The sequence below is a fragment of the Solenopsis invicta genome, chromosome 11 (assembly GCF_016802725.1).
Source record: "Solenopsis invicta isolate M01_SB chromosome 11, UNIL_Sinv_3.0, whole genome shotgun sequence".
Classification (NCBI taxonomy): Eukaryota; Metazoa; Arthropoda; class Insecta; order Hymenoptera; family Formicidae; genus Solenopsis; species Solenopsis invicta.
The window spans coordinates 11810618-11831220 of NC_052674.1; the positions used below are offsets into that span (position 1 = coordinate 11810618).

A 20603-nucleotide genomic window follows, 5' to 3' on the forward strand; every position below is an offset into this window, starting at 1 on the left:
TATAAAATTCAATTCTATTTCTATAACTTCATTTTCATTCATTTTTTTCGGAAAAGATATCGACAATAATTAGTTCAATGGCATTTTAACGTTGTAACAATATTAATAATCAACGTAGAAAAATAAATATAGATTCAACATTAAAAAAATATTCGCATTCAACACGCATTCATAACAATACAGTATCTTAACAATATTCTTTCAACGTTTTGTGCTATATAGGTTATTTACTAGTAATGAAAAACTGATTAAATATATAATTTTGTAAATAATATTGTATTTTTTTTAACAAAACTAATTTTTTAAATTTATTTTTGTAGGCCATATTACTCCTGTTCCTCTTCGACTCACTGCTATGTCACTAATTTTTATAAATAATATTCAAAATAGAATTCTATTTATAATTTGATACAGAAAACATGCGAGCAAGACGCATGAAATATGCACAATGTATAAAACACCTGTGAATTATAAATGACATGAACTATAACTTAACCTACTCTCGTATCTGATCATCTACGTGATAATGTCTTGATCCCGAAAGCAAGTTACTTATTAACTGAACGTAAAAAATATCCTTGCTTATAGGTAGTAAAATCTATCAATTACAAAAATAAACATGCTTGCGTCTAATCATTAGAAAAGATTCTTTTCTAACTAAAATATTACTTAAATAAATCTTTAAATTGATTCTTATTTAATCTTAAAAAAAATCTTGATATGTTATAGGTATTTGATATGTTCGATAAAGTTCGTTATGTAGCATGTTAAATATTTCTTTGACATTTGCGAAGTTCATTTCCACAGTCTTGTGTCCACGATGCTAGAAATCAGTCCGAGATCTCGGATACAAAGGGAATTATTGACCAATCGCATTAATCAGTTGGTCGAAACGTCCAAACATGATTGATCAGTTCTCTCTTTGTCCGAAATCTCGGACTGATTTCTAGCATCGTGGACACACGGCTTTGGAGCGGATATTGCTATAATTGTGGATATTATTGAAAGTGACGTGATTAAGACTCCTGAGTAATCACCACAGACATATTGAAATCGTGACGTCGTAAGCGAGAAATTGCACGTAAATTTATTGCGTGCCATTATAAAGAGAATTTGATGAAACAAATTAATGAGATCACTTTAAAACACTTGTAAAAATGGGCTTCAACTTTTCTCTCTTGACGGTCAATAAATAGTCGTAAAAGGCATGTGGATTAAAGCCTATTAAGACAGGAAAACACATGGTTGAGCTGAAGTTTCTTGCCTGTAATTTGTAAATAAGAAGAATTCGGATAAAATAAAATAATGAGACCGCTTTAAAACGCTCGTAAAATGGGTCCTCTTCTCTCTCTTTTTCTTTCTTAACAGTCAGTAAATAGTCGTAAAAGGTATGTCAAGTGAAGCCTACTTAGGCAAGAAAACACACGGACAACTGCTGAAAAGAGTGAAAAATACGCTTTTACGTATAAAATTCCAAGATAGCTTCACTTGCGGCCCATTTTTACGAATTTGGTAAATACGAGACGAGTTACATTTTCACAATAAAGCATAATAACGAAATGCCGTGCAAAACAAAATTTCATCGTCAACACGTCACTTTTCACGCTTATATTAGTTTTAATTCTTTCCGCGATACTACGTCGCCACCGTCGTCAACGCAAAGTTCTCGGCCGACTACTCAAGGAGCCTTAAAGAATTCTCCATGATATATTTTCATAATTAAAAATTTACATGTATTTAATAACCACGTCATATTTTTGAATAATCTAACTACGTCAATGAAAGAAACAATCAAATATTTTATAATGCGTGATCTGATATAAAATTATGAATAAAATTCTGTCGTAAATTATGTATCGTACAAAATGAGTTTTAAACAACACTTTGATGAATATGATCATTAAAGCTTTAATATAAAATGTCAATTATTAACAAAGTTAATGTATAAAATGTAAATGGGATGGTCACAACATCACTCCTCTCCTCTCCTCTATCTAGGAAAAGAGCATTGGCGTTGTATTTTACGAGAGTTTGCGAGAGGACGGAGGTCCCTCTATCCTTTACGGGAGGATGGATGTGTCAACATTGGGTTTGATTTTTGTTGATTCGAATGCCACACGAGACTATGGAATTCACTGGGAATATACTTGTTGTCACTTTGGCTAAACTTTCGTAGTAAATTCTACAATCCTGTGTACTGTGTACAACTTTGGTGCAAGTGAGTGTCACATAACTACTTTCCTGCACAAACACTTCCCTTGAACACCGAATACCTCTGTGCCAGTTTCCATTTAATTACTACAGTTTAAAGTTTATCATTTAACAGTTTTGCAATGAAACGATACGCGTATGTGTATATATATGTATATTATACATACGCATTTGCGATCGATAAAGGTACTTGTTATCTTTCGATGCATTGTAATTAATGAATTATTAATTTATGCAGTAATACGTACAATTAATAATGCGAAATGACAATACAATAATTCCCGCAATGAAATCTAAAAGCATTTTAATTATTGCCCACTTTAAAAGTTCTTTTCAAAATTTTGCTTGAAAATTCTCTTAAAAATATTAAATAAAACGTCGCATTTCTCTAAGAAAATTTTTTTTTGCACGGGAAAAAGAAATCTCCGGAACGAATAGCGGTACGAATGTAAAAAAAAAAACTCATTTGCGTCAACGTACGTTGCAATTTAGATTTTTCCGCTTTTGAAATAACGCGATTGCGATCTTCAGCGCAATATAACTGCAGCCAGTGCTTTAAATTTTTTTTTGCACGAGGTATCCCGCGTAATGATGTAACCGCGCTTATAACTTACAACGCGACGTGGTGGGAATTGTCAAGGTAAATTAAACGTCTCATGGGCCGTTAATTAAGCATTTAGCACGGTTCCGCGCGCGATGACTTGGACTGAACGGGGGATATCTCCGGGTCGTTCTGCGTTGAAAGGTGAGCGCGGAGGGTAGATCGTGCATACGCGAGAGATCCCCGGGAGTTTACGTTTATACAAATGACTTCTCGCCGACGGGATCCGTTCCGGATTCGATAAAGCAGGTTTGCGAAATGTGATAGAAATTCCGCTATCAACCCGATATATCACGTAAGAACGTGCGCGGAATACGTGTCACTGCAGCTGTCACTACGGGTCAAAACTCAGAACAAGCCCAGAATACGATGTTCGGAATTATTTTATGCCACTACGTGAGATATGTGCGCTTGACAGAGCGAAGGGAGGGAGGAACTTTCGTCGCGCTCTACCGGAGCGCACACACGCCTCATTTGATAATAATCCGCGGGTGTAATAAACGTAGGGCAAGGTTGCCGATATCGCACCGGATTGCGTATAAATTCAACCACAGTACTTGTACATTCTTTGTGAGATCGGAAACTACGTGACATTATCGTCGTCCTTCATTGAATTCAACACGTTAAGAACAATGGAAATTTTGTTATTAATATTTATAGAAAAATCGCTGCTATTTTTCGACACATTTCGTAGCAAATCTTGACAATTGCTTGCAAAAAAGACAATTAATTTAAATTTTGATAATTTGTAATAATTATAATATTATTAAAATTAGATTAATAAAGTTTAAATGACTCCGTTCTCTTATTTGTAAATAAAATAAAGTTTTACAAAATGCTTTAGTCTCCTAAATCACACCATTGCTTTGATCATGGTTATATTATATATCTGTACCTTTGTGCTATAAAAGGGCCAATATCCAAAATTGCCAAATTCGCGTATATCGAAACAATAGTGGCTCTCATTTATAGTTCATTAATATATATAACTCGAATTTGGCACTTTTGGACATTGGCCCTTTTAGCATCAATGTACAAATTTACAGATATATAAAATCAAATATAATAATCATACAGAGCATACATTATAACAATATTACCGCAATGTAGCAATGTTATTGCAATATTATTGAAAAGTTATCAAAATGATAACACTAAACGGAAAATATTATTTACTTTACGGTATTTATCTCCAATATTAATAAAATCGTGCTTATTTAATACGATTTTGCTCGAGAAGAAAGAATCTAGCCGAAAAAGTATCGCTTTGCTCCAGGAAGAGTAATATTAACTTGTGGTGCGATTTAGGAGACCAGTTGCCTAAATCGCGCTATTTGAAGGCTCCTCAAAAATCGTCATTTAAAAATTGATGACGATACATAAAATTCTGAAAAAAAAATATGAAAGGAGAAACGTTGTGCTTTATTACGACGTAAGAAAATGCAAATTATTCCTCGTAATTTCTTTATGTCAAAAGTGGTGCGATTTCGGTAACCTTACTCTAAATAACAACGAGCGTAGCATACGCTTTTGGCATTCGCGGGACTCGCGGAACTCGCGGAACTCGCGGAAGCGCGTCGCGCGTCGAATCGCTGCGAGAACTCTCGAGAGAAATCTGATTAACGACTTAATTGCAAAGATCTCCAATTTAACACGCAGCTAAAGTGACTGCGCCTCATAACTCCGGTGGTGTTTTGAAAGTTAACAGATCGCGAAGAGAAGTCATAATTACAGTCGACGGATTACGATTTCTCTCGGGAATTCACAGCCGACGGCATATCGGGACACGGGCCCTTCGTCGTCATAGACGACACATTCGGCACGTTTCCGCTTTAATTAGTAAAGCGCGAAGGCCATTAATAGCCAGTGAATATACACGGTGTTCGCGAGAGCGATGCGTGTGGTGATACTGCGAATTATGCGTTATCATAATTGGCGCATAGGGGGGAGCGCGCGTGCATACATTAGGGCGATGCAGTCGCCGCCGCCGCCGCCGCCGCCGCCGCCGCGACAGATGCGGTTACAACGCGACGGGATGCTGCGGCAGAGAGTGAGAGAGGGACACAGAGGCGGCGGCTTCTGCGCGCGTGAGGAGGCTTTGTTATCGGACGCCGACGCTACGACCCTCATGAATATGAAACGCTCCGGGAAAATGCGAGACGCGCTAGGCGAGGCTAGGCGAGGCGACGAAGATGACGCTGGGCAATGCGACGTGACGCGCGCGAGGCCGTCCCTACTTACCGTGCAGTATATGAAGAAGGCGCCCAGGACAATCACGCGCAACAAAACCGGGCTGGCCGCTCGCACCACCTGCAACAAATCATTTCGCTCGTTCATTCACGCGCCGCTGGTTTGTGAACTCGCGCGCGCGCGCGCGCGCGCGGGCTTGCGGAAACACGCGTAAATAAAATCAGAATCGCGGCGGGAGCAGCGGGCGGAAGATTGCGTTTCTCTCCTCCTCCACCTCCTGCCATTCCCGTTTTTCCGATGCCGACGCGAGTACCGGCAGAAATCGCATCTGTCAAAAACTGACCTCGATCTACCGCGATACTTTATACTTTATAGACGGCGACTTTTGAGATGTCGAAGTTTTACGTTTCTCGGGTTCGTAAATTCCCAAGATTCTTCGGGATACGAAAGTATCCCGAAAAGCTCGCGGGGCTTTTACTCACCTCTCCTTAAACGTTCTCCGATACTCGTTTCGCCTTATTGCTGGTTTACGAACGTGTCTTTAAATTGGACAATTGCGCTTTTTCCAATTACTTTGCGCAAGTCGGGCTTTGCCGCAGGCGAAACCGATCATATTTATTTTCGACACTACGAAAATTTGTCAATGGTACTCCGTGTTATCTGTTGTTTAAGAGCATCTCCATTCAAATGCTTTATTTGTGTTGCCAGCTGCCGCAACGCTATGTTCTCCCCAAGTTTATATTCAAAATATGCGTGTTTGTTATACACAGGTGAATAGAATGGGTATCTAGGCATGCATTTCGCTGTTCACTTCGGTTTATTTCGTTTAGCAAAATATGTTTGTTTACAGAGATTGAGATCTAATTACACAGTTTAAACAAATACTACAGCGTGTTCGTTTAAAAACCAGAAAAAAGTAATCGGAGAGAGAGAGAGAGAGAGAGAGAGAAAGAGAGAGAGAGAGAGCAATCGTATTTGCAGTCTTGATAGAAATATTTTTCAATGGGAGACTAGACAACCTCTATTGTACTACTACTTGTAAATAAAATACTCACATTTTATTTGGTTTGTTTTTATCAACACTGCCGTAAAATTTTGTCAAAAATACATCTCTCGCAAATTGTTGTAAATAACGGAAAAAATAAAACGGCAGCAAGTGCGGATAAAATGACTTTTTGTTCAAATAATTTCGGTACTTCGTGTCTCTTAAAGATGCATGTGTAAATATCTCAAAACGTTGCTAAAAATATAAAAGTTTCACAGATTGTTCTTTTGTTACGTTTGAATATCTGTGTAAAATTTGAGAACAATTCTCTTATTGATTTAAGTTGTTCAATTCTCTTATTGATAAAAGTTGTTCAATTCCTTTTTCGTTTACTCTTCACTCTCATGTAATTGCGTAATTTTGCAGTACCTACACCCAGAGAAAAGTTTCTTCGAGTCAAAAAATGTTTGTTTCAATCAAAGAAATTTGTGCATTGCGACAAGGTCAGAGAAAAGTTCCATTGATTTGAAGAAATTTTGTTGATTGTTCCTTTTATTAGAATTGAAGAAATAACTTGGTTGTGCGACACAAATCTTTTATTAAATAAAAGAAATATATTTTTAAAACAATACAACTAAATTATCTCTCACATTTCTACTTTTTCTGAATTAAAAAATTATTTGTTTAGATTAAACAAGTAGTTTGAACAGATAATTAATTTAATTTCAAGAATTTTAATAACATCATTTCTTGAAATCAAATAAATTTTTATTTTTCTCAAAGATATTTTTACTTTAACTAAAAATGCCAAATTAAAGAAACGATTTCATCAATTTAAACATTTCTTTGGGGTGTATTTGCAAATTTGATAAGCACTAAGAACTAGATTAAAATTTTTACGAGAATAAAATTAATAAAAATTTACTTATTAATTTTTACTAGAATAAAATTAATAAAAATTTACTTGGACTTACTCGTTTAAAAGTTAATTAAAAGTGCGGCAAAATATGGATACTTTCCCTGCAACCAACGTTTTTCGTTGCTTTGTTCTTCGCAGTTGGATGCAGGGCGAAAAATCGCGATCAAAATTTGTTGTCGTTAATTAAAAAAAGAAAAAAATAAACCCAAGAAGCCTTGAGCTTTTAAATTTCGATAACTTTTCTCTCGTATTACATAGCCAAAACGTCCTTAAATGGCATTTTGCATGTTTACTGCTTGTCGGAAGCGACAAATATTACGACGATACAGTTCGGCAAACACGACTTTTGAGGCTATCTTAAAATCTGCCCGTGAATTGCTAAAAAGTCAGCTACATGCAACTTACATGACACTTTTTGCGGGGGTAAAAAAGAAACTAGCGTGGCACTATCAGGTTGGAATATTTTAACTTGCTAACGTGCTAGCTGGCGACAAAAAAAAAAGGGCAAGTTAGTTTAACGGCGTCTTAAAATATGTACACGGCGCTTTTTTACTAGCCATTACCGGAATGGCATGCCTCTGTGGCCAATAAAGAAAAACGTTTGTGTTAAACCGCGCTCTCTTAACTCATAAATTATAGTTCTGTTAAAGTAATCCCGTTACGCGAAACTTTGTACGATATCTGTAAATTTAAATCTTTCAATTGCTCTCGCAACTCATAAATTATTCAGCCCGCGGGTATCTGGAGGATAGTCGAGGAAGATAGGTCGGTATTAATGAAGACGGAATACTTTCATAATACAATGAAACTGGTAACGCGATAATATTTAATGAGCGGTCCGCGCGCGTCCCGTTACAAATGGACACTTGTGAGCGCGACGCTCGGCAGCATGTTATTATGATTGTCATCTGAATTCTTAAAACCGATAACGAGTTATAAATGCGTCGCACCTATAGTTTCACCCATTTGCGCTTTCATACGATATTCAAGAAACGTGCTGAAGTAAAGGGAAAGGTCGCGGGCATCGCGATGGGAAATGCCGCAAAATCCGCCGCAGCGCGAACACCGGGGTAGAATAATAGCGAATAAAGTGAGTTAAAGTTCGTCCCCCGCAACAAAGCTAATTTCCCGTTCGCGTGTCTCGACTGTTTCATTCGCGCTCCAGGACGGACTTATTTGTTGCTTCCGTTTCACCCCGTTTTGCACCGCGCGTTCCATCTTGTGTGTGGATGACAAATAAAAAGAGAGATGAAGAGACGAGAGAGAGTGAGAGAGAGAGAGAGAGAGGGGGAGGGGGGAGGAATCACGCTCTTAACCCTCCCGGGAGTTACGTTGGCTATTAGCGCTACGAGCGGTAAAGTGCAGTTTCCTTTCTGGCAAAAGGCGATTTGCACGAATTACCGAAGCGGTAAGTCCAGGAAGGACGTATCTGCAGTTCGCGAACTTCTTCGGGGAGACGGACGTACCTCCGTAACGATCCTCCCAACGAAAAACGATCACTTCGACCGCTTTAAAGAGTTACGCAACACCCTTCGAAGCAATACCTTTCTTTCGATTGCATAAGTTAAAGATCGGACAAATCGCGAGTAATCTATCTCCCCCTCTCTTATCCCCCCCTTCGCAACAATTATCTAATTGTAATTAGAAATTGTAACTTGGGAACTTCACAAACTGCACCACCTAAAGAGAACGAGCAAACATGCCAGCTGTGAAATTCCAGACACCGGATGAGGCGAATGTTGAATACGATGGTAATTGAAATTCATACAATTTAGGGTACTAAACTTGGGTATTATTATTGCATAAACTTGAGTGTAAACTTGGGCAGGATATCGTGGAAGCAACTTGCAACATGAATTAATACAACGCGCTCCGAATCGTCCGTTAAGAGGTGATTTGCACAGGACTGATCTCAGAGACTGGCATTTCAATTAGCAAATCCTTGATCCATCTCAAATTCATGACTACTTAAACGCGCATGCGCTTGCATTATGTACAATTAATTCTTTTGTGCCTGATTCTTTTCCAGGGATAATTATCATCTAATTCACGTCTTATTAAATGTTTCAAAGTTTCATTCATAGTGAACAAAAGTTTCAGAGTCCACTGTGAATTAAGTCGAAAATTCAACGAAACTTAGCCCTTTTGTTCCACTACACATTAAATCCGCTATTGTTAATTTTGGACTTTTCACTTTAGACTCGACATCGGGAATCTCAAAAAACAAACATGAAGAAGAAACATTTATTAAAAAACTAAAATATTTAGTCCGATGCGATCAACTGAATATTGGGTTGATTCAACAGTTATTGAGTTATATAAAAGAAGATACAACCCATATAGCAAAGAATATGCTAGGAATGTGTATATATTTTATGTATATTCTCTGAATATTCATAGAATATACACATTCCTAGCATATTCTTTGCTGTATGGGAGTTAACATTCATGTCGATGGTCGTTCAAATTTTTTAATCAAGATTTAAATTAAACCAACTCAATATTTACTTGTACACGTGTCAAATTAAACATTTTAGTTTTCCAACAAAGTTTTTTTCTCAGCGCATGTGTGTGTTACTTCTTCCAACTTCCATGTAAATACAACAAAATTTATCGTTTCTGTTTGCGATATTAAATCTGCCATTTTAAAAAAAGTAGCAATTTTTTTTCACGTAGCCTTCACGTTGATCTTTAAAATAAACTTAGAAGGAACTCGTTGTCTTAATTTTTGCATAAGATACACGCATTTTTCACTTTTACCCCCATTATACGAATATTTAACGAGATATGTAAATCAAGAGATGAAACTCACAAGGGTGTTGATCTTCTCCTCCTATCCTTCTTCCTTAAAATGAATTTTTGAAGGATCGGCGCATGTATATATTTCACCAGGCACAAAAGAGATAAAATATAATACATCATTTTCAATCTAAGGTCGCATTCGCCGATCGGATTCCAATTATTGTAAAAACCTCCGTCGATACTTCGATCCTCTCCTTCCTAGTATAGTAATCTCGAAATGGAAGAGAATAATATTTGTGTTTCACTCACGGAAAATGGAGTTAGAATGAATTCTATAAATCCGTTATAATACACACGAGTTCCATTATTCTGATTTTGAGGTAATCCACATTCACGTTATGTCCGCAGACACGGACGATTATTATGACCGCCGGGATACACATCTCTGAGCATATACATATATACATATATATCCATCTGCCACTTCATAAGACTGATTACCCCGCGATATTAAGCTTATAAATCGTAGCTCGAACTATGAATGCTCGCGGGACGACATCGAATGACCGAATTTGCTCGCGCTAAGCTCGCGCGCGCTTCGCCGTTTATCTTCCAATTCAGATTTATTAATGGAACCATTAAGGGAAAGAAGAAAGCGATTATTCCCGTCCGCCTTTGTCTCGTCATCTAAATCTAATTGAAACATACTTGACTTCAATTATGCCATACGTAATGAAGACATTAATCCTACTTTTCCTCATTAATATGCGATGATATGGTAGCGATAATTTGAAACATTTTGCAATTAATTTTAATCAAACTATTAATAGTTCCATTCTGATTTTTCAGAAATTTCTTTAAAATATCTTACATATACTTATTATTATCTCGTTATTTTTATATACGAGATATGTCCAAACTTCGTACAACCAAAAACACAGCAATCCATTTCATAAAAGTATGTAAGTTGAAAATGTAGAGAATAAAATTTTTCTCACAGCAAATTTATCTTCGAGAAGAATAATTTTGAACATCGAGAAATTAATGACGCGTAGACGCTTTCTCCAGTAGGGTAAAAGCAAGTAATATGAAATAAACTTGTTTTTTTTTGAAAAAGCATTCCGGTGACAATTACTAGAAATTGTTACAATTATTGTTAAATGTGCTATAATAAATAGCGATACTGGATAACGGTTTTTTTTTCAATACAAGTTCTTATTCATTTCTGTTGTTCTTGTAAATTTCAGTGTCTCAATCTCTTAAACGTGTTTTTGTAAGCTTAAAGTAAGTTCTTTAATATTTATATTCCATAGTTGCTTCCAATAATATTGTGTGAATAATATTGTGAATGAATAATAATTACATTACGCTGTTTAATTGCGATTTTAAACAGCTTAATGCAATCAGAAAAATTTGTCACGTCGTGCAGATAATATGAAATATTTAAACAATAGAGAATGTGGAATATATCACGTTAGAATAATTTTTATTTTTCATAAAAGATAAAATTACATGTATTTTTTTAAATTTATTTATTTCTCATGTGCAATGATTTTTATAGACACCACTTTTGTTTGCTTAAGTATAAAAATATAAATGCTTTTATTGAAAATAATAACTTTTCTCTTAGAGGCTAGTGTTTACTTTCGATAATAATTTAATTACTCTTAAGATTAAATTTTATGTTTTTATTGCCCACGTGCAATAGTTATTTTGTTTTTTATGTATCGCTATTATACAGTAAAAATATGAAAAACTATGTTTAACTTTGTTTCGACTAATTTACATAAATAAACAAATTTGCACTTTATTTATTGTGCAAACTTGTTTATTTACGTAAATTAATGCTATTACTGTTACTGAAATTTGATGTGTATTTCATATTACATTTTATTTTTTAGACTGCCCCATTTTCATATGCTTTTTTGTTAATGCTGAAGTTACTAGAATTAAATTTTGGAGAGATTCATTAATTGAATATTATAGCTAACATGTCTCTCAAGAGTTCAGGAGCATGTTATCGGTGCTACTGCGTCATCCTATCCTTGTTTTCTGTCGTCTAATGTAAGGTAACTGTACCCAATGTGGCCTAGTACCCAATATGGTCTACTTATTGTTTGTAAGTAGTTACGTGGTGAATTCAACAAATAACGCTAGTACGTTGTACAGGATGTCACTTGTTTAGCTACGTTGTTAATATAGTTGACTGCTTAGTTTACGTATACTGTCGTAGAAGGCGAAACTAAAAGCAGAATTTTCATGATTGCATTCCTCGATCTAATATTTCATAAATAAATTGTTTTCTATAACTATCAAATGAGTTAATCTCCACACTTTATATTACTGTACTTCTACATTTTTACTTTACGAATACTGTGATTAGTTTCTATATTTTCGTTATATCTTGTTTATAACAAAAAAAAGGAAACTCTTTATAAGGTAAAATCAATATAGCCAACTTGAGCTAATAATGAGTACCTAAATCAATTATAATTAGTTTGTGTACTTTTGTTATTCCAGATTATAGATTTTGTTGAAATATATGTATTTTCAAGGTATTGATTATGCCCACTTTTGCCTGGCGAATTTCTGCTACCAGATTTGATCTGTTTCCTTGACCGAACTAAAAGCTTTCAACGTAACGAGTGCGAATAAACCTTATGTATCGTACATCTCATCTTGTTAATCGTTCGTGGCCACCCGGTCGATTTGATTTCAAAAAAAGGTTAGAGGCTTTATATCTCCGAGTTCTTATTTCGAAGTAGAATCAACTGTTATCTACCTGAAGTTCAAGGTAATCTTTTTTGCGTCTAGACCTCAGATATTACTCCCGACGTGTCAGTGTGCGTGTAGCAGCCGTTCACGCAACATCGTCTTTTTCGTTTATTTTCCTTTTATTTTATTATTATTGCACTATTCTTTCTGAAAGTAACACATCCACAGAGTATAGTCATAAGTTCTTATAAAAAAAATAGATGTGATATTTTTAGTAAAACTCATTGTTCCAACATTGTTACTTTCGCGATTTTTTTTTTAATGTTACGATTGAAATCTTACAAAGTCGCTGGATTTCCATGTTCCACAACGTTTAAAATATGTTCAGTGATTTTTTTAACCTTCAAGAACGAAGACTGCAAATATACGGCAACCGATTAGGTGGGTGGAATCATTACGACCCCGGTATGACCACGAAAGGTTAATTACGAGTTAAGATACGACGCTTCATAATAACTCAACAAATGTTAAATTACCTGCTAAGCTGTAATTCATGGTTTTGAGAGAAAAGATTAAGAAAGTCACGTTGGTTAATGTATTATTAACGAAAATAGTTCTCAGTGTTCTACTCTTATATATCAGTACATCAATAAACTTGTAAAAGTAACATTGGATCACTTTATTACATTATTTCGCGTTAGCATTTTTTGTTGAAAAGGAAAAGAATAATTAAACGTGTTATTAGACCATATATATTGAGTATGTATGTGCGATACGACCTATACGACCCAATACGACCTAAATGGTACTTACTTTTTCTAAAAATCTTTACTGCAGCCATATAAATACGTGAAATTGTCTTATATTTTAAATGAATGTTTAAAAATGTTTCTTATTTTGCATCTGGTCATTAATTTTGGACTCAGCAAAAAATTAGAAAAAAATCGCAAAGCTTGGATGAGCCATGTAGGATACGGTAGCTTGACGATAAAGATAAAATAACGCTGATAGAGTGTTTCCTGAATGCGTCTTTAATATGCATTTATATAGTAAATGACAATTTAAAAACGAGTATTTCTGCTTTTACCTTAGTCACCGGACTAATTAAAAAATTGGCATTTATTCTTATTTTCAATTAACACGAGACGCGTACATATGCACTTCCCGATACGTCCAACTTTTTCTCTGTCCCGCATAGGTTTGTTTTTTCAATGGGAGCTTACAGGACGCCACGCTCAATTTTAATGCACAGGATTCTCAGGACACGTCGTATGTTTCAGGCTCGGATCCCATGCGAGGAAAATCAAGAGGCAGGAAGGCCCATTCTACGGGCGACGATGGCTCGACGCCACCAATTTCGGGATTACGGTGACAGTATACCGCGGAAAATCTGGCCGTTTCTCTGCGCGAGATTCAACCGAGGCGACCCGTCGCAAATTCCGTGAAATTATTGTCGAAAGCGCGCGCACCAGAGAATCTACTGCACCACCTTCCATCACCCTCTCTTTTCTCTTCCTTCTTTAGCTCCTTTACCCGTTTCAATTAAAATAGGTTTACTCGCTAGAACCATTCATGTGGCTTTTTCGCATATGCGAGACGTTACTCGTATGTACTCGTATCTCGTGAAAGCGGTTTTATGCTCGTGGGATGATTTGTGCATACGTCAGCTGATACGTATGATTTAAAGACACGAACGCGACTCTCTGCGCGTTATAAATATCTTAGCGACGGAAAGCTCCATTCAGCAACATTAAAGATGCACGGAACACATATGCTCCATTAAAAACGAAGGTCCAAAACTCGAGACTGCGTAATTAGCTTCATAGAAAACGGGTCCAACATAGCGCGAAAGAGATTACCCCTTTTTATATTCCTCAAAACATTTTGCGGATATGCACGACCGATTACATTTACTTGGGGGGTGGAGGGGGGAGAGGGAACTTCATTAGTCATCTACCTTTATTCCGAATAGCGCAATTCCCGAGTCATTATCGCCGAAAAAACACCAGGGATCTCGCCACGTGCCATTATTGCGTTAATTAGTGTCGGATCCCGACAGTAGCCTCTTTGATATCCGGACAAACCGAACGCGGCGGCGCGGGCGGCGCCGCGCCTCTCGCCCTCATTAAAGGCAAAGGCTGTGGCGCTGTGAGGTGCTATTTCACGAGTCCAAGGGCTCGGGCGAGTGAAGATGTTGGGGGCGCTCAGAAGGACTAATTAACACCTCGCGGTTAAAAGGATTCTTCTCAATCGCGTTTTTTTATTGCGCGAAGACAGACTTCAATTTTATACGAAGAGAGCCGGCAACGGAGAAGAAAGCCCGATAGTCCGATATTCAGAATAAGCTCTTGATCGAAAAACGGATTTATCCTGAATACAGAGTTGAGCGATAACCCCTCCCGTATCCGCATGTTTATTTACCCGTTCGATTTTATTCGTACGAAACTATATCCGTTGGTTGCTGCTGCTGCTGCTGCTGCTGCCACCGTTTGCATAGCTTGAGAGAACGTCGGTAATTATTCAGATAAATATATCAATATTGAATATACGATTGGAACGTAATTTAATAAATTTATTACGGATAATTATAATTCAAATAATGTAATTTTACTAATAAAAAAGCGGAGGAGTGGTTCGAGCGAGTGGAGTCCCACCAAACACAACGTTACATGTAACGTAAATGTGTTATATAACGAGTGTGTTATATAACAGTTACATTGTTAAGTGGGAAATTACAACAACGTGGTGTTTGCTGGGGTGTTTTCAATAAATGGATTATTAGAATTTCCTAATTCTGACGCAAGCACACTTTGCGAAGTGTATGGGCAGCGTGACGTAATTATTAGGTCACACTCGTACATCAGATATCGTTTAAAGAGATCCTCGGTACACAATCTCCGGTGGCTATACACCTGTGATATAAAACCTTTCAAATAATCGTGCGCGATATATCGGAGGCTGGGATCTGAGCTGAACAAGATTAACGTGTTAACCTCGATTTATCCGATCGGCTGTTAAGATAAACCGTAATGCGACAACGGCACTCTCTTTCTACCACGGAGCTTTTGTCGGGGCGTTTAGATATCCACCCGTGCTCAAACGAGTCTGTCGACCTGAACGTGTCGGAAGTCTAAGAATGGAACTCGTACGGTGAAACGATAGGATATCGCGCTGTTCTTCTGAAGCGTAAATATTTATATATAAGTATACTCGGGTAAGATGGCCGTAGTTTTTTCAAAATGCAAAAACCACATTTTTATTTTTATTATTTCTTTAATAATGTTTGATATATCACTTCACCGAAGCTCAAAGTTAATAATACTATGGAATTTAAACAGAAAACACTTATTGGAAATCTAGTATTATTAAAATATTATAACATATGCGTTGGCCATTTTATCAAACTTTTAAGGAAAAGTTGGCCATAGCATTACGGGGCAGTTGGCTATACACGTTTTATGTCGTCAAAAATGAATGTAACATTTTCTAAAGTGATAAATAAAACTTATAATTTTACATATTTAGTATAAACACGCATATATATCTTAAATATATGTATACAGGGTGATTTACCATCTCTTACCATAAGAGATGACTTACTGACTTCACTTCATATAAATTACATAGAGTGTAGTCGGTAAGTCATCTCTTATGGTAAATAGTTGTTTCAATCATTAATAATCACCCTGTATACATATATTTAAGATATATATGCGTGTTTATACTAAATATGTAAAATTATAAATTTACCATTAATAATCAACCTGTATAATGATATGACCTATAATTAGTTATAATTATAATATTATAATAGTAACATAAATATTAAAATCTGATATTGCAATAATAACATAACAATTATAATTCTTTTAAAGTAAGAAAATGAGACAGATTTCTACAATTTAAAGAAAAACAATGTATCAAAAAACAAAGTAGGTCATCTTGCCCGAAGGAAAAGATGATCATAGTATATTCAAATAAATAGAAAATAAAAGTACAAGTTATAAGTCACGTTACAATTTTAAGTTCCTTTATTATATGCGTAACGTTGATTATGGTAGTTTAACTGTAATTTATTTGACAACAGCTTTTAGAAGACATATGCAAAACTTTCCAAGTAATCAAAAGCAAAAGTATTATATAATATAATATTCAGAATAAAATTACTTTGAATAGTGTACGCATATAAATTACTGTAAATATTGATTATCACTCAGAATGACTATAAAAATGCATTATTTAGCAATTATTGAAAAAATTGAGTCAGACAGCTTCGGGAGCAAATCGAGTTTAAAATGCATAACATAATGTATAACTTGATTCGCAGAATTTTATGAATTTAACTCATTTTTGCATAATAAATCAAAATGCCGTTTTAAATGCCGTTCCAACTGCGGACGTTACGCTACCTTACGTTTCACCCAGCATAAATAATGGATTTTGTGGACGGAATGTCATCTACATAGATATTTCACTGCGGACATTACTTGGGATCTTGTTGGGCTTTGGTCTCCGTGTAGACTAAAGATTTATACGCCTGTGGAACACGTCCGCTCTATTAGCTCTCTATCGCGATTTTAGAAATTTATTGACTCGCGTTTATTCGCGGACACCTTACGGGAAAATGTATTCCACGTTTCTTTGCGGAACTTATTGTCCGGATTTATTTGAGCTCCGAGAATGAAGCTTTGAACTTGCGAAGTATAGAGATTATGAAGTATAGAGATTATCGCTCGCGAAATCCTTTCCCTGCGAACGAAAGGGGAATATTCTCTCGTAAAATATCGGTTATATCGTAAAATAATGGAAGCCTTTAAAGAAATAAAAGTTGAAATCTTTTATTACCTCCTTTCTCAAAGGTCCGCTTAAATAAGAGGGAGCAGATACTTGCTGTAAACTACTAAAAAAAATAAAAGAGTACCTACTTCCGGTGAAAAAGATGAAGAGTGCGCTAATATTAATTTGCAGAGCAGACTTCTTCTTCGGACGTATTTACCGAGATATATAGGGCGTAGTTAAATGGGAGCGGGCACCGCTTACGTGGCAGGTTCGCATTTATGAAAACGAGGCGAAACATCTCCGGCTAAACGATGTCATCGATAGTTCGGAAGGGTCTAACGTAAAAGTGCCACCGGCTCCTACCTTCACATGCCCGTATTTCCATGTGAAAAGAGCGACGGCTGGCAGGCAAGCGATGATGCAGCACTCCAGGATAAGTATCGCCGTTCGCATCAGCCAGTTCAGGGATACGACGCACGGCGAGCCGTCCTCGCAGAACTCGCATCCCTCGGCGCAAGGCAGGCATTCGAACACCCCGCTCTCGGCATATTGGCTCTTCTCACCCTGTTGACAAACGTGAAATTTTATTTCCCTCAGGGGGTGACTCTACCCAAAACGAATGTAAAAGAACGACTGCCTCTGCTCCTCGACATTAGTCATCGCGATTAAAAGAGAAGCTTATTGTCCTTTGAAAATAATTACTGGTATCGTGTGTCAGATATTCTCTTCTTTTATTCAAATTTATTATGTGAAATGTTTAATATCACAAGTATTCTTTGTATTTGACTTTAAGATTATGGCCTTGGTTAAGATATTTTATAAAAATTAGACAAGTCCAAAAAGTTAAATTTACAGAAGAGAAACAAAAACTGCTCTTTTTCAAACCATTTAATATATAAATATACTAATTTCTCTCTAGACACATATAACAGATATAAGAGCAAGGTTGTTGGCTTCGGCACTAACATTTTGAGAATCCAAAGAGAAACATAAAAAATCTCTGAAGACTTGTTCGGTTTTTGCAGAAATTTTATATTTACTAGAGGAAATTAAAAATTGTCGCCACTACCGACATAAATTTCTTAAAACGACACTCTCATATTTTTTCAAAAATTAAATATGCACTTTATTAATATTAATAAAAAAAATGATCTGTTTAAAGATAATGAAAAAAAGAAGTAAAAACTTATAATTCATATATCCATAGAGCTTTTCTATAAGAAAATTTTCTAAATTAAAACACAAGCGAAAATAAAATTTGCGTTGGCAAATTGCATAAATTAAACAAGAGCGTATATTATTGATAATATTAGAGCATTTTATTTGTAGCGTATTCGTAGCGTCCAAAAAAGATTTTATTTATATTATATGCATATATTTTCTGTCGTTTTCTTACTTTTCTCGCGGTTCTAAACATAAAATCGGTGTGCAGCATAAATTAGCACACCTATCGATAAGATAGGTTATAATATAGTAAAAATAGGATAGAATAAAAGATTAACATTATAAGATCTACTTAAATCAACCTTAAATGACCTGATTTAATCTTTGTATGTTACGAGCCACATGTCGCGTTTTGCAGAGTAACATAAAATATTTGTGTAAATCGACAAAAGATTTAACATCGAAGCGAAAGGTTTCTAGGCGCCCTCCTACGTATTAACGTCTATTGTAAGTAGAAATGCGCAAATACTTCGTATGTGAATCGAATTAAATTGAAACGTAATGGAATTCAACTCGTTTTCGAATATGAAAGGCTCGAATTTGGATAGTTCAAGAATTTTGAATCATCGACAATTTGACCTTGAATCATCTGTATTGATTATTTTATTTATATCTCCCGTGTGACCAATTTTGTATCAGCATGTGCCAAATATCTTGCCCAATTGTTTAAGTTTCCAAAACTTGTCTACCATTTCTAAATGTTATAAACTACACAAACATTTGTATATATTAATAAACAATTATCTTCGTAAATTTGTTTTAACATTTCATAGACTTGTTTTCATATTTTATAGAATTTAGGGTAATTATTCACTTTAGGGGAAGCAGCTCCGATGACGTCAATCTTGATATATGTTGTCAAAATCGTATCCCTGAGTAATCTCCAAGAGATTTTAGCTGTCGCTCGTTATTTATTAACAAATTATAATTATACAGATCGTATTGACGAATGTTTTGATATTATGTCTAATTTCTATCCATTAAATAATATCAATAATGAATAAATATGTTCAAAATATTTAATAAATATACATTTTCAACATACCACATGGGTTTGCGATTTTTCACGCAAAGCGAAGCAGGGAAAGAATGGACCTCACCAAATTATAAGAAATATTACATCCAATTAGTAATAATATTGTTGAGTGAAGTATGTGTAGAAAACTAAAATTGGTAGAAATTTCATTTCATTTATGAAACTTTCTTTGTTGATGACTTTTTAACGAAGGGCGAGCGACGGCTAAAACTTGTTGAAGGTCACTCAGGGCCATGACCTTGATAACATATGTCATACTCAGTTATCGGAGCTGCTTCTTCTAAAGTAAATAATTACCACATTGTAATTTGTACGCTATATATTCATTATATTTATCAGTATAATATACACTTTGTGTCCACTATCTATTATAAATTTTTACTTAACATATCATTTTTAAAATTATTTTCTAAAATTATTATAGCGATTATTTCTTGTCTATTAAAAGGAAATTTAAAACGTGATTAAAAATACTTTATTACATTTAAATAGGCATAAATTCAGGAGAAGTTGATTTGAATTCGATTCGTATTTGCATCAAAGAGATTTGATTTAATTTGATCTCACAAATGCTTGAATCGTACACCTTTACTTGCATGTATTTAGCACAGATGACTCGTGTTAAAGGCATACAAGAAGAATTGAAAAGATTATAATTTTACCCGCTCCAGAAGTGTGCATATGTGTAATTATTTAAATGTAAAAATATACTTAAATACATACAAATTTTTAAATATGCAAAATCATATTTAAAATATCTTAATTACATATTATGATTGTGTTACAACTCGAGCTTAATTGATAGCAATTGCTGGTGGAGTTTTAGCAACAAGTCTCTAGAGATATTAAAGCGTGTTCCCCTTTGTTTCAGGAACGGTCGTATTACGAGTACGATAGAATCATACTTTTCCGAATGGAAATAAGACTTTCACTGAAACCTTTTTCCTTAAAGAAACTTAGTTTTAATTAGAAATAAACGTAATAAAAATTAAAGCTGCAATTTTAACATAATTTTCGTATTTGTTACGTGTCCAAATATCATTTAATGCATTTCGAGTTTGGTCGTCTCTAGCTTTGGCTGCCCACAGGCGTCAATTAGATGGAATCCAATAAACCGGAAGAAATAACAAATAACAAACGTCTAAAGTTTAATAGCTTATTATTTGTTATTTTTACCTAAGTACTACGTTAGATTGGGGAT

The 20603-nt window shown here is 35.4% G+C and overlaps 1 protein-coding gene across 3 annotated transcripts in view; it reads right to left on the minus strand.

Annotated features, from left to right (window-relative positions):
• LOC105200605 (probable G-protein coupled receptor 158) overlaps positions 1-20603 on the minus strand; it is a 167021-nt gene that overhangs the window by 15896 nt on the left and 130522 nt on the right. For all 3 annotated transcript variants that reach the window (XM_026139420.2, XM_026139417.2, XM_026139418.2), the window contains exons 6-7: positions 17506-17706; positions 5054-5122 (exon numbers count right to left, since the gene is read on the minus strand). In XM_026139420.2, the coding sequence (XP_025995205.2) occupies positions 5054-5122; positions 17506-17706 (270 nt within the window). The remainder of the gene's footprint in view (positions 1-5053; positions 5123-17505; positions 17707-20603) is intronic.